This window comes from Nelusetta ayraudi, unplaced genomic scaffold, assembly GCF_046127955.1.
Source record: "Nelusetta ayraudi isolate G7.1 ecotype Tasmania unplaced genomic scaffold, CSIRO-AGI_Nayr_v1 ptg000124l, whole genome shotgun sequence".
Taxonomy (NCBI): domain Eukaryota; kingdom Metazoa; phylum Chordata; class Actinopteri; order Tetraodontiformes; family Monacanthidae; genus Nelusetta; species Nelusetta ayraudi.
The window spans coordinates 460,001-475,000 of NW_027466174.1; the positions used below are offsets into that span (position 1 = coordinate 460,001).

The 15,000-nt window shown below is 50.6% G+C and overlaps 1 protein-coding gene across 4 annotated transcripts in view; it reads right to left on the reverse strand.

Annotated features, from left to right (window-relative positions):
- The window catches only part of foxp4 (forkhead box P4), a 63,063-nt gene that overhangs the window by 44,002 nt on the left and 4,061 nt on the right, over positions 1 to 15,000 (reverse strand). For 3 of the 4 annotated variants that reach the window (XM_076050190.1, XM_076050188.1, XM_076050192.1), the window contains exon 2: positions 2,243 to 2,332. In XM_076050190.1, the coding sequence (XP_075906305.1) occupies positions 2,243 to 2,332 (90 nt within the window). Of the gene's footprint in view, positions 1 to 2,242; positions 2,333 to 2,471; positions 2,611 to 15,000 lie in introns of those variants that run through there. The other variant, XM_076050191.1, reaches the window with a different exon arrangement.

Below are 15,000 nucleotides of genomic sequence, written 5' to 3' on the forward strand. Positions count from 1 at the left end.
CGGAGAGTACAGGGAGGCGAGCGAGGCCAGGCACCAACAAACAAGACAAACAAGACAGAGACACAGAGTAGAGGAGGTTGCGTGTGTGTGTGTGTGTGTGTGTGTGTGTGTGTGTGTGTGTGTGTAGCGTCAGAACTGTAAGTGAGGGGAAAGCCGGGGTGTGTGAGCGCGCTGCTTTCATACGAAGGGATGTGTGTGTGTGTGTGTGTGTGTGTGTGTGTGTGTGTGTAAGGGAGGTCATGTGAGCGTGCTCCCAGCCTGTGTTTGACCCGGTTGGCAGTGTCACCTGTTAGCACCCTGTCGCCGTTCAAACACGCTGTAGTTTCCCAATGAGAGAACGCCGAACGACACGTTGAGGACGGCTTTATGCTCCCTCACGCACGCACACACACACACACAAACACACACTTGCACCAACACATTCATTTCAGTTGAAAACGGTGATTGGGAGAGTGTGTGTAACAGGATGTCAGATAACAGCAGCCAGACGGAGCGCTGGGGGTCATTCACGTCAGACAAATAGATTGAAGAATACAAATGTAGGCCCGTCTCTCTCTCTCTCTCTCTCTCTCTCTCTCTCTGTTGGTTTTAATTCCGACGGTGCAGCTCTGCTCCAGAGCCGCTTCATTCTGCTGCACCTTCATCAATAGGCACCATATCATTTTTTTCCCCCCCTGCCAGGTATTATCCAGAATAAATAGAAGCACTCGGGAGTCAGATTTAGGTTTTGATTAAAGAGGAATCTGAAAGACCCGCCGTTTTTTTTTTTTTTTTTTTTTTTAAAGATTCTATTTCATTTTTTTTCTTTTTCTTTTTTTGACAACTCACCGTGATGAGTTATTAATTTGGTGGCATTTTTGCTCTGCCCACAGGTCACTTGGCAATTAAACTGCGTGGCCGACACGACAGTGTCTTTTTTTCCTCGGTCTTACATTGTGTGAGGACCTCCCCCACCCTCCCTCACTTTCATACTTAGCTAAAGAACAGATTTGCCCTTTGTGTTTCTGTTGCACATCTCTTGCTGCTGCTGCTGCTGCTGGAAGTAATGCAGATTCTTCTCATCAGAGATGAAGACTCGGAGGGGGAATGGGGGTGGTGGTGGTAGGGGGGGCGGGGGAGGGGGCATTAGCTCACACCATGCAAATATTTCAGCTCGGTAACAAACAAAAAAAAATCTGCAAATTTGGAGATGCATTTTATCTGTGTGCTCGCCCGAGGTGGTTTGTGACTTATGCAAGAAAAGGTAAATGGGTTGGATTGCGAGGTTGAACAATATTTGTCAGTGAGGCAGTGACGCTGCCAACAGTGAGCTCGTGTGACACCAGTTTACATCGGGCTGCTTGACACGAGATCACAAAGTATTCCTTGGTCTCATCCATGACAGACAAAAATCAAAAATCCCAACTTCCACTCTGACGCTAACCCGCGAAGGCGACTTGTTTTGTTGCCACATGTCACCTCTGCTCCCACTGCATTCGTGACAATAATATGTTTCATCCGTGCATTTATTTCAAAGGAAGAACGCTTGATCTGTACGTCCTCCTGTTGTGGTGAACTCGCTCTGAGGAAGGAAACCCGGCGAGTGCGGGCCCGTTCTCTACGGTGAGCGCCCTCGTGAATGAAACGGATGGGTTTCCGAGTCGCTTCCCTTTGTGCCGCTCTCTGCGGCGGCCTTGTCCGCTTTTCCCTGGGACCTTGTAACAAGGAGACTAGTTGAACAGCCGGGCGACAGATTAACACTTCTTCACCTTCTCTGATCACTGCAGATTTACTGTTTATCTACACCACATACCGTGTAATAATGGGAGCGAGTCCACTGTGTGTGTGTGTGTGTGTGTGTGTGTGTGTGTGTGTGTGTGTTCTCCTCGAGTATCTTCAGCGGGGATCCTGCACTCCCGCTCACCTCGCTCCGTCTGCTCACCGCGGAATTCAACCCCTCGAAACTGCTCTCTGCCCCAAATAACACAAAGACCTTATTCATGCGCATACATCCGCACGCACCCACCGACACACACACACACACAGACACACACACACACGAACAAACACACAGAAGCAGCCGGCGGGGACTGAGAGATATGCGGCTTTATCGCGCTGTGCAGATGACGTGGCGGCCTGGTGGCGGCCTGGTGGAAAAAAGTTTTCGCAACTTCAGCTTGAACTTGAATACACAATCTCGCTGAGCTCTCGCTTGGTGTGTGTGTGTGTGTGTGTGTCTGTGTGTGTGTGTGTTTTCACTGACCTGCACAGGGCTCTGCTTGACCTCGTTGCTGCCTGGGGAGTTGAGTCCGGAGGCCTGCTGGAGGAGGAACTGTCTGGCTGCCTGGAGCGCCTGCCAGAGAGAAACAGCAGGAAGATCAGAACCTTTGTCTCTCACACACAAACACACACACACACACACACTCACACACTCACTCACTCACACGCGAATGTAAGACATTTGGCTTGATAGTATCACAGGACAGACGTACACAGCCGCAGGTACAGCCAGAGCTCAGAGTGTTGGGAACTGTGTCCTCCCTCTGAACTCGACGTCACCTCCCATTTCCTTCAGCGGCCCGAGCGTCTGCCGACGTGCGCGAACCCAGAGCCCTGCTACTCCAAATATTAGGGCCACTTTCTCCACTTTCCATTCTGCCCTCTCCCTGCCGTCTCACCCACTTTCTCCCTCCGCCCCTCCCTCCTCCTTCCTTTTCCTCCCCCCTCCACCACCCTTCTCCTCCTTTTCCAGGAAGAGTGGGTTTTCCACATCCTCTGAGGCAGAAGTGTGTCAGCATATCTTCATGTGTGTCATGGCTGTGAGTGCGTCGGGCAGGGAGGGTGGAGTGGAGGGGGGAGGGGGGGGGGGGTGTGAGGAACCGTTTGCCCTGGCATGCCCTGGAGAGCTGTGACTAACCACCGCCCCCCTCCTCCCCCCCCCCCCCCTCTCCTGCCCTCCCAGTGCTTCCAATTCAAAACCAGTGACAACATTCCTCTCTTTCCTGTTCACTCCTCCACCTTGCCCTTGAGTGTTGCCAAGTGCATCTTTTTGATGCCGTAACCTCAGCCGTGCTTCCCACTCTCCCTTTCCCTCCTTAATTATATAACAAGACGCTACAAAAACTCGGGATTCGGCTAAAAAAAAAAGCAAAAAAAGCAAAAAAACAACGGAATTTGTTTTTTAAATCTGGTCTCGACACAACTGGCCTGCAGTGAAACTGACGTGCGGCTTGTCAGGCCTGAGCTGTTGCTTTAAACAAAACAAGAAAACACCCATTCCCATACCAGAGGAGCTGTACACACACACACACACACGCACGCACACACACACACATGCTCATGCACACGCACACACCTCATGACAGAGGGTTAGAGAGCAGAGACAGCAGGATGCACATTTGCTTCCTGTGACTCAAAGGGGAAAGGTTCTTTAGTAAATATTGATTTATGAAAGTCTGTGTGTGTGTGTGTGTGTGTGTGTGTGTGTGTGTGTGTGTGTGTGTGTGTCGCGCCCGCATGTGTCTCTGTGTGCCACAGATTAACGGTCAGAACGAGGGACGTGTTTTACAGTGGAAGCTTTGACTCAACCCAGGCGCTACAATAGAATCCTGCATCATTTCACAACAGCAGCATATTGTGAAGCCGCACACACGCGCACACACACACACACACACACACACAGACACTTTCTCGCACGTGCTTGCCGAGTATCATCAGGCATTAAATGAATTGTCAAATTAGAAGCGTCGCAATATTAAGTAATGTTTAATTACAGAAACAGAGGCGGGAGATTAGAGGCAGACAGACAGACAGAGAGAGAGAGAGAGAGAGAGAGAGAGAGAGAGAGAGAGAGAGAGAGAGAGACATAGAGAGTGAGAGGAGGTCTCTGTGCAGTCAGAGTGATGAAAACCATGTGTATCATGCACACTTGCTACTTTTGCTGAGACCGCAATTAAAACACACACACACATGCATACACACACACGGTCGCGAGCGCGGACATGGCTTAAATCAAAACACATGCATGCACGCACACACACATTTTAAGAACACACACACACACGCAGAAAAACGAAGGAACACCCTCCCATTTTACTGGTTTGACCACAGCGCTGAACCAAGCACGCGCAGGCAGGCACACACACACACACACCACACACACACACACACGTACACACACACGTACACACACTAATGTGCCAAAAAAAAAAAAGTGCACTCACAAAAAAAACATAACCGCCCAGTTTGTTGGCATGTGGTGTGAATTACTCCTTGAACACCCTGTCTGCCCAAGACTGAGAGCACATGTGAGTGTATGTGTGCGTGCGTGTGTACGTGCGCGCCTCTGTCTACGTGCATGCAGATGCGTGCGAGTTGGCAGCAGGCGGAGAGGCATGTCTGGCAACAATAAGGGACAATTCCACCCAAATTACCACCCTGATTACCACTATATTAAAGAGCCATTTATGGCTTTCATAAACGCTACGACCAAGCAGAGGTGATGCCTGTCTCCTCTCCTCCTCCGCCCGAGCTCGCCGCCACCGCCCGCCTGCCGTCAAAAGATGCAGGTCAACCAACGCGCACGCGCACGCACGCACGCACACACACACGCACGCAGGCGGCACTTCTCTCGACTCGTCACATCCAAATGCTCACAGAAAAGGAAAAAAAAAAACAGCATTAAACAAACTACAGAATGTAGTTTCTCAGACGCCTGAAGGTGGGCGCTGCCGCGTTAAAAAATTATTGCACAGCCTTGAGACTCGCTAACAGTTTTAACTTCACGCCGGCGTTGAAAGGCAGACTACGAGAGGGGCCTCACTGCACACACACACACACACACACACACATATGCAAAAAAAGAAAAGAAAAAAAGGAGAAGACGTCTGTAAAAAACAAATCCTTCTCTGTTTCCTTTTGGGTGAGAGGCAAGCCAAGTTAGATTTTAATTATAAGGCGATGCAGGATCACACGTCACGGCCGGCCTCGGGGGACAGTACGATGTGTACGATACACAACACCCTCATGCCTCAGATCCTCCATTAGGCCGCGGCGTAAAGGCTGATTATGCGCTCTGAAGTTGTTTCACGAGGGAAAGTATTGAACACGGCAGAAGGTGCCGGGGCTCCAGTTTCAAAACATGTTTTTCGCTTCTTTGCAATGCTGATAAAGTTCATTATCGGTCGAGGGATCTTCAGCGTTCGGCTCATAAATATATGATTAAAATGTCTCGTTACACATGCAAAAACCTGCTCGCGCTCGTCTTTACAACCCGTGTTTTTAATTATTCTTTGTATTGTCATTCTAATGCGTCGGGGTGCTGCTCCGTAATGAGAATTATTCGACTGAAATAGGGAGGCCAGTGGTTTTAAACCGATACACAAACACACACGCACGCAGTCAAACTCTGCTATCTACGAGCACTTCTTCTCTTTTTGACCCTGGCTTTTATTCCTCCTCTTCACACTCGCTCCTCGCCTTCTTCTCTGTGTGTGACCTGGGCGAGCCGTAGCATTGTAAAGTATGCCCCCTCCACTCCACTCCACCCCCACCCACACACCCGCACGCACACGCACGGCAGCTCCTCCTGGACTCCCCCCAGCCTGGAGTCCCCCCTGCTCCCCCTGTGGCATTCTCAGGGAGCACTGCACCTTTAAAGAAAATATGAGGGAGGCCTAAGAGGGAGGCCCAACAACAGCGCCTTTGTGCTGCCGCAGAGCGTGCGCGCACGCACACACACACACACACACACACACACACACATCAGCGGTGTCAGACAGGTTTTATTAGAGTGAGAGAGGGAGGCGGGGGGAGGAAGGGGAAAGAGGGGTGAGGAGGTCACCGCTCAGCTTGGAGGCCTGAGAGCGCAGAGTGTGTGTGTGTGCGTGCCCGCGCGTGCTCGTGTGTGTGTGTGTGTGTGTGTGTGTGTGTGTGTGTGAGCTCAGTGTGTGAGTCCTTCTGACTTGTCATCGCTCCCCTCTGTAAATCACCGCCTCTCACACGGCCTTTAATAACAGTGCATTTTTTAATTCAGCGTGGCCACGCACACACACACGCGCACACACGCAGCAACGAGCGCACTCTTTAAAAGGAAGGAGGTTTTTTCAATTGAGTGTGTAAATGTGTGTCCGTGCGCTTTTGTGTGTGTTTAAACACGGCATTGCAAAAAACTTCCAAAACAAACTTTAATGAGTCAAATCAGGAGTTGAATCTGAAAAAAAATAAAAAAATAAAAAAAAACGGAGCGAGAAAAGGAGAAAATAAATAAGCAACTTGTTGCAGGGCCAGGCCTCCTTGGATACCGTCGGTCGGATGTGTGTGTGTGTGTGTGTGTGTGCGTGCGTGCGCCTGGCTCAGGTTGCTAAAGCAAACAGGTCTGTGTGTGTGTGATGAATCTGGCCTCTAATCCTCCCAGCATGTTTGGGTGAGACAGGGAGACGGAACGCAGGAATAAGCAAAGAAATCTAAACAGAGAGACGTCAGGGAGAAAAAAAAGAGAGAGAGAGAGAGAGAGAGCGAAGGAGGCGGGGGAGGGAGGGAGTTCTGGGGGAGGCGAGACGGGGGAGAGAGGGAGACAGGTGGGTACCATATGTTGGAGTAGTCCATCAGCGCAGACTGAGGTCCATTGTTGACGGCCAAAACGAAACAAACCGGTCCCCGCTCGCCTCCCCCGTCTCCCCCCGTAGATAAACAGCCCGCGGGGCAGACAGTGGGCTGTCCTTGAGGGAAAAGCAGGAGGAGGAGGAGGAGGACGAGGAGGAGGGGAAAGAGTCGGGAAGGCCAAGGGGGAGGCAGGTGGTATCGGATTTCTCTCCTCGTAGACCAAGAAGTAGGGGAAGAGGAAGAAGAAGAAGAAGAAGTGATTGCAGGAAAGACGAAAGAAGCAGCAGTCGGGGGCGAAAAACCGCTCATTGTTTCACCTGCGGTGGAGCAGCGCAGGATGACGCTGCTGCTGCTGCTGCTGCTGCTGCTGCTGCAAGTCCCCTCTGCCCCCACAAAGTCCGGAGGCCTTATACATATATTTTTTTTGATCTCCCCCCACCCACCCCAGGAGAGAGCGGGAGATTGGAAGGGGGCTCGGAAAGACGTGGAAGGCTGTTCGTCACACCCAGCTGACTCTCAGCCGGCCCGGCACGCTGCACTGACTCTGGATCAGCTGCCGCAGAGCCCCGGGTTCACAGAGGAGGAGCGGAATCTCCTTTTTATTGCCCCCACCCCCCAAACTCCTCCATCTCTCTGCCCCCCCCCCCCCCCCCCCCCCCGCCGTCCGACGTGCAGCCACTGAAGCCGAAAGCGCGGCGCAACACTGCGGGCTGCACTCAGTGTCCCGTCCTCCCGGGTCGGCCCTCGCTGATCCCTTTTTATCCGCTTGCAGCGCGTCTACCCGCCGGAGCGCCAGGAAGCACCTCCAAAGTCCAATAAACCCACTTCCTGTCCACCCGTCCGTCCGTCTCAGCCACTTCTTCCTTCCTTCCTCAGGGGAGGCGGAAAGTTCACCAGCAAATTGAGATTCCGCCCGCTTTTTTTTTTCTCGACGGAGGCTCCGGTGACATTTTCTCATCCCAGGTAGCGACTTCCGACGGAATTCCACCCGACGCCGAGACAATAGGAGCCACGTGCGAAATAAACAGCAGGAGAAGTGTAAACCTAACATCCTTCGTACGCACTCGTCAAGCGTCCAGAGAGGCTCGGCAAGGCTGGTTTGTCGCCAAACAACAACTTTGACACGTCCTGAGCTCGCCTGAAACAACGGCTGCTCGTTAGCCAACGTGCTAACAAGGTTGAGCTAACCGGTCGCAATTTTGCTTGCCACTGGTGACTGCGATGAAATAAAAAAAAGCCAAAATCAGGGCTAAATGGATGGAAGAAAACAAAACAGATCCCTCTAAATAATAATAAAAAAAAAAAAAGGTTGTACACCACTGATGCATCGCACCAGCACGCTCCAACTCCGACAGTGTGCATTGTAGCGGCGAGGTGACGCTTAGTGGAATTGCTATATAACTTTGGGCCATATGTGAGTGAAGGCTTCATTACAGCCGTGACGGACTCTCAAGAATCGAATGCATCACTGTCAGTCACCGCAGAGGCAGATTGCTTTCCCAGCTCGCTCCTGCGTCACCCGATCACTCTCCCGCCGCCGCCACCGCCGCTTCCCTATATAATGTACAACTCACAAAAAAAGTTTGCCTGGCCTTTTTCCAACTCTTTATTTGTGTGTGTGTGTGTGTGCGTGTGCGTGCGTGTGCGTGTGTCTGACCCCATTCCCAACCGCCCCCGGCCCCTCCTCCTCTCCTCGCTAGAAACAATCTGTTGCCCATATTGCTGTATTCTCCACAGTAAATTCTGCGAGCAGATTCGGGTTAGACGGAAGCCTAAAATAGATCAGGCCGGGGCCCCGTGGAAAAGCAGCCCTGACGCAGCTGTCGGCCTTATGATGAGACCTTTTGGCTCTTTTTTTTATTCCCCGCCCCCCCCCCCCCCCCCCACCCCCCCTTGACTGACAGACAAGAGCCATTATTGTCACGGCAGCTGCGGGATTTAAGGTAGGCAGTTAAAGGCGGGACCTCTTTCTGGACCGGCGCATTATAAAAAAATCGAGATACAGTTACGGCGGCGTCGCTGCAGGTGGCGTTTTTAGCGCTGAAGGCCTTAAAGTGGGTTTGTGTGTTGCTGGGAACTGCTGGAGTTGACTGACAGAATCCTAGTGACGTGTGCATGTATGGTTTAGTTTCTAATAAGACTGGCAGGTCAGAAGAAAATAATACAATGACAAATACAATTGAAAAACACATCAAATTAATACGATAGAAGAATTGGATAACTGACATTAGCAAAGTAACAAAGAACACTAAGAGGAGACATTAAAAACTTCCATCTAAAATTAGTGCTGACAGATCTGGTACTCTGAACTCTGGGGGTTGGGTTTGGTGCTGTCTGTTGGACGGGTGGCAAAGTTTCCTTTTTTTTTTTTTTACCAGTGATTCGGGGGGGACGGCGAATCATGTATAGGTTAGACGAAGGGGTTTCCGGGTAAACATCAAGGGGTGAAGGGGGAGACGGAGCCAAAGCCGGCTAAAGCTCCTCAATTTCACGGTGGGTTACAAATAAATATGGCCTGCCAAGCCTTCGCCCCTGTCCTCAGACTCTTCCTCCCTCTCACTCTTATTAATCAGCTCCTTCCGGATCAGCTTTCTGGCTTCCCCCCACTTTTTTTTCCTTTCTCTTCCTTCACTCTGGGCGACTTGTTCCCCCGAGCCCGCCCGCCCGGCCGCCCGCCCGCCCGCCGACAGGACTGAGCAGACCCGCCGCCAAGCACAAACTACCTGGGACACCTCGAGGTGCCAGCAGCCAAGCGCAGTCTGGTGCCGTCCAGCTATTTAATGTAATGTTTCCGTTGTATAAAATGAAAAAAAAAAAAAAAAAAAAAAAATGACGCGAGCGAGAGGGCTGAGGTTTTGAAAAAAAAAAAAAAAAAAAAAACGGCTGAAGCGAGCCTCTCCCGGGGCCCAGACTGACCATTAAAGAGAGGAAGGGCCGCGTCCAAGAGCCAACGCAATAAAACTCATACTCCAAAAGAACTTCAAAATATGCCACAGTGTTTGAAAAGCCTCCTGATTTTTAGGAGGCTTTTTTCCTTCTTCTTCTTCTTCTTCTTCTTCTTCTTCTTCTTCACATCCTATTTTTTTTCCTTCTTTTTCCACCCCACAAAAGGGACCTGTTCTAAACTCGGGGGACCGTGCCGTTTTCCAGATGGTTCAGTTCAAAACCGTTTTTTCTTTTTTTTTTTTTGCGAAAACGAGAAAACCTTACCCCCCTCCCCACCGTTCAACGACGACGTCCCTGAACCCCATCGAGCGTTTCTATCGATTCACTGGGGTGCAGGCACGGCCGTTAAAAAGAGCCGGGCCCCGCTTTATGTCGTCGTTATATACACTTACACGGCTTTAACATGCGCGCGCGCATAAATCTAAATCTTCCTGAGGAGAGACGCCGTCGGCTTTTCCGCCGTTAAGTGAAAGGGAAAAAGGGTATCAGGAGACGATTTAAGATAATGATGAGGTGAGCAGAGGAACTGCTCGTCTCGCTGGCCTCATCTCATTCCAGGCTGCTAATTGATGGCAAATAGCTCTACAGCACTTTCCCTCCACACACACACACGCGGGCAGACCCACACACACACACACGCACACACACACACAGATATACACGTCATACATTATATACACATATGCAGTTTCCCTGCGGTTTTCATCATAGTACTTTTGGCAAGAGAGGAAGGTCTCACTCCAGACAGACCCAACCCGCAACGGAAAACACACACACACACACACACACACACACAGGCAGGAGGGCAGGCGGGCAGACACACACACACACACCCACACACACACACACACACACACACACACACACACACACTATACTTGTTGTAGCTGTAATATTCAGCCTCCTCGTGTGCGAGGGAGGATAGTTCAGTAATTTGTGTAAGGTCACTTAGGTGTTGGTGTGTTTTGCTGGGCGACCTCCAGAGTTTAAGTTGCGTCTCCGGCCCGACCAGATTCGGTCCAGTGAGAGAGCGAGAGAGAGAGAGAGAGAGAGAGAGAGAGAGAGAGGGAGAGAGAGAGAGAGTATGAAGGTGGTGGTGGTGGTGGTGGTGGAGGAGGGTTACTGTGCGAGGCCGGCCCATAATGAGGACAGCACTAGCCTGGCAACCAGGCCTCACATATGGAAACCGTTTAACTGTTATTATTAATAACCAAAAAAAAAGAGAGAGAGAGAGTGAACGAGAGAGAGAGAGAGAGAGAGAGAGAGAGAATCTAACTAATAACACATGCAAGACACCGCCAAGACTGAGCGCTGGAAACAGAGGGAAAACACATACATACACAAACAGAGGCTGTCTGCCATGTATGCGCACGCACGCACGCACGCACGCAGACACGCACAAACGCAGTCACACTTTAAGACAGACGGGCGCGCACACACACACACACACACACACACACACACACACACAGACGCCTGTTGGTAAAAGTGAAAAACAAGTTTCTAGTCGGCGGACTGTGACAGAGTCCGTCTGCCCACCTCGGTGGAAATAAAAGCCTTTCATGTCTTTGGTTCAGAGGGTTTTTACACCTGGCTGTGGCTGCGGGGATGGACACGCCCTCCCGGCCACTGTTACCACACACACACACACACACACACACACGCCCGCGTGCACCCGTACAGAAGAAAAAACAGAACTTTCACAACAGAGTGCGGCTGCTGCCGTACGTGACTTTTAACTTCTTCAAGCGGGGGTGTCTTCTAAAAGAGGAAGCGGACGCGTGTCTGTGCTGGACTGTGCGATTTAGAAAGACGGTTGATTTGAACACGTTTTGGGACTCTTTTTTTTTTTAAGAACTCTATATACATATAGACAGTTTTTTTTTATTTTGGCTTCTTTCATTTGAAAGAAAAACCTACTTGAATCATGTTTAGTCTAATCATTTGTTGTTGGATTTAGGGATGTGCAGCAGACAGCTGCAACTTTTGTACATTTTAACTAAAGACTGTAGAGGCAGCAAATCATTAAAAAATAAAATAAAAACATTAAAGCAACACACGAGGGTTGCAAATTAACCTACGGTGCCTTGTGTAGCTGAGATCAACATCGTTGTTTAATTTAACACTGAACAAATTGTTTCATTAAGATGCACAAATTTAAAATGTTTTCATTAAAAAAAAAAAAAATGCATCCTGAAGTGAAGATAATTTAGAGAAAACATTCTGACACTTTGGTGTCACGAGTGGAAGAAAAAAAACAGAAACAAAAAAAAAGAAACCTTTTCATTATCGCATTACAGTAATTGGCTTCCAACTAAGCCTTTATTTCATTGCTACTTTACTATTATTAGCGATGAAAAACAAATAAACGCATTCTGGCGGCGGATCAAAACACACACACACACACACACACACACACACACACACACACACACACAAGAGTCCCCTAACAAACCTGTCCCTGAGCTCCAGAACACAGAAGAGCAGAGAAAGAAGAGCGACATTCCTCTTCACCACCCTGTTGACTCTAATCTCTTCTTTAAAATGGCTCACACAAAGAGCCGGGGCAGACTAGCTAATTAGCAACACTTAGGCCTCTGCAACTATTGTGTGTGTTGCTTGCATGTGTGTGTGTGTGTGTGTGTGTGTGTGTGTGTGAGTGTGTGTGGGTCGGACTCTTGACTGTTTCCAGGGTAACTACTTTGCCGGCAGCCTGCGAGCACTGCACATTTTGTCTCTACACTACGGCCCCTCTAGTCTCGCACGTTTCCATCTTTCTCTGCGGTGAGAGGAGAGAGAGAGAGAGAGAGAAACATAGAGAGGGAGAGAGAGAGAGAGAGAGGAGTGAGGAAAAGAAAGAAAGGAAAAAAAACCCTCCAAGGAAGCAGACTCTGAGCGTGACACGATGGGTTTTCTGACCCGGGTGGGTGGGCCGGGTGGTGGTAGTTTGAGGCTCTCCGTCTGAGGAGTTCGGCGCCCCCCGATGGACTCGGGGACGCCGCGTCGAAGCCCGTGGTCAATTAAAGCCAATTACAAGCTCTGCGTCCCCCCGCCCCCCCCCCCGATGGAGGCAGGCGGCGGACGGAGAGACTCCGCGTGCACCGCACACAGTCGCGGAAACCCGCCGTTGCTGACCGGCAGCTGTAATGAGGTCAGGCAGCTCCGCTCGCTGACCTGCGACCCCTTAAAAGGCCCCAGTCACTTCTGAAGAGCCAGAGTCAACAAGAGACTTTTCCCTTTTTTTTTCCTCTCGGAGCGAGAGGGCTGGAAGCGTCTTCGCCATGAGTGTCTGTCCCTGCCGCTCCTATGCGAACTTGTGTGTGTGTGTGTGTGTGTGTGTGTGTCTATAAGCCATTTACCTGACAGCACAGCTATGCTCAAACTGCTATAAGTGCTTCCAAACACTCCCATGGCAACCAAAACCAATCTAACCCCTTCAGGTGCCAAGGGATGTGTGTGTGCGTGTGTGTGTGTGTGTATATGGGTGAGTCAGTCTCCACAACAAAAGACTTGACACACACACACACACACACACACACACACACACACACACACACACAGAGTAAACTTTTTTTTTTTCTGGTATCTTGTCTATTCTTGTCTCAGAGCCTCTTGGCCGGTCGGGTCGCCCAACCGTGACTGTATCCTGCTGGATGAGCCGGCCTGATGGACCGTATCTACAGTCCAAGCGCTCTTTATCCACAAACATTTGAGCCACAGTTAAAGCTCGGCACAGCCGACGTCATCTGAACTTCTTTGCCGCGACGATCGGGAAGTCAGTTATATATTTTTTTTCTTCTCCGTACCGCGTTGCCGAATCGCGGCTGTGTCTTCGGAATTGCGCTGTAGGTGAGCTGCCAGCTTGAGAGAATTCGAGGAATTGTATTGGTGCACATAAATACATCACAGCCAGTCAGATGGCGATATATTATTTGTGTGTGTGTGTGTGTGTTTGTGTGAGAATAAGGATGGCAGGGCTGGTGGGAGGTGGGGGGGGGGGGGGTGTCACATGATCTTAGTCCCTCACCACAAGAGGCAGGTGCAGGTGCTTGTGGCATTGTGCGTGTGTGAAAAGCAAGAGAAAGCAGAAGTGAAAGCAATAAAGTGCACAAAATGTTGCAAAACGCCCCATAATCATCAACGGTGCTGGCAGTTTCGACACTGACTCGATGCATCTGTCTGCGCACTGCCAGAGGAAATGCTCTTTGTCAGCCAACGGGAGCGGGTTCAACGCTGCGAGATTAAAAAGGCAAAGAGTAAAAGTCACACAGCGACGAGATGAAAAGATGCTGCTGCAGCTCCGGAGGCTCCAGGAGGAAGTGGTTCCTCAATAGGCCTCTTTGTAATGTCACCGCTAGCGGAGGCGGCCATTCTAGGTGACGCAACTGGCCCCTCCCCCTCTCGGAGCTCTGACCTCTGGTGACCTGTGAACTACGCCGACCCCCAAACATAAAGAGGAAGGCCTGGCCTGAACTGGTGGAGGAGGGAAAGCTTTTAGGAGGTGATAGCGCTCAGAGAGAGGCCTGGGACTGATTTACTGTCCCACACACACACACACACACACACACACACACACACACACACACAGATACCGACAAGACAAACAGACAAAAAAAGTGACACGTAGACACACATGGGACGCGACCTGTCATGCAACGCAGGCCTTAATGTAATTAGATTAAAACCCCTCTGTGCTAACCAACACCAAAATGATGACTTTCTTTCTCCCACTTTTCCTCTTCTGCACCGTGTCGCCTGTGCACTCCTGACCTGAGAGTGAACCCGACTGGAGAGCCGAGGAGGTCAAACAGGACGACGACGATGGTGCAGGGCCACCAAGGTTCCCTCGCTTCACATTATCCCAAAAGACGGAACCTGAGCGGCCGGAGTGGTAAGGAGCGCAAGACTCTGGCCGGTCTAACAGGAAGCTGTCCACCATCTCTCTATGTACGTGAAACACACACACACACACACACGCACACATAGGCGCACACGCACGAACACGCACGCACGGCCTATCTTTCATCAGTGTTTTTGTATAACAAAGATCCGTATCAGTTCCCCCTGATCTCCAGTCATCACCGCGGCTCCTTAATTACACCCTTCATTAACTAACAGCAGCGCTTTGCATGTGTGTGTGTGTGTGTGAGAGAGAGAGAAACAAAGCATGTCATCTTGTGTGCATGTGTGTGTGTGTGAGTGAGAGAGAGAGAGAGAGAGAGAGAGAGAGAGAGAGAGAGCGAGAGAGAGAGCACCAGGGGAAAAATAGATCATGACAAATGGGAGCAGGGATCGAAGCTCCACACCAATTTCTAAAACTGCCATTTTCTCGACCAATGTTCCTTCTGAACCCCCCCGGGGAGGGGGAGGTGAGGGGTGAGGGGTGAGGAGGAGGTGTGTGTGTGGGGGGGGGGGAGGGTGGACCGGCACAATCTGCCGCTCGCCTTCGCAGCTCGAGTCACAGAGCAACGG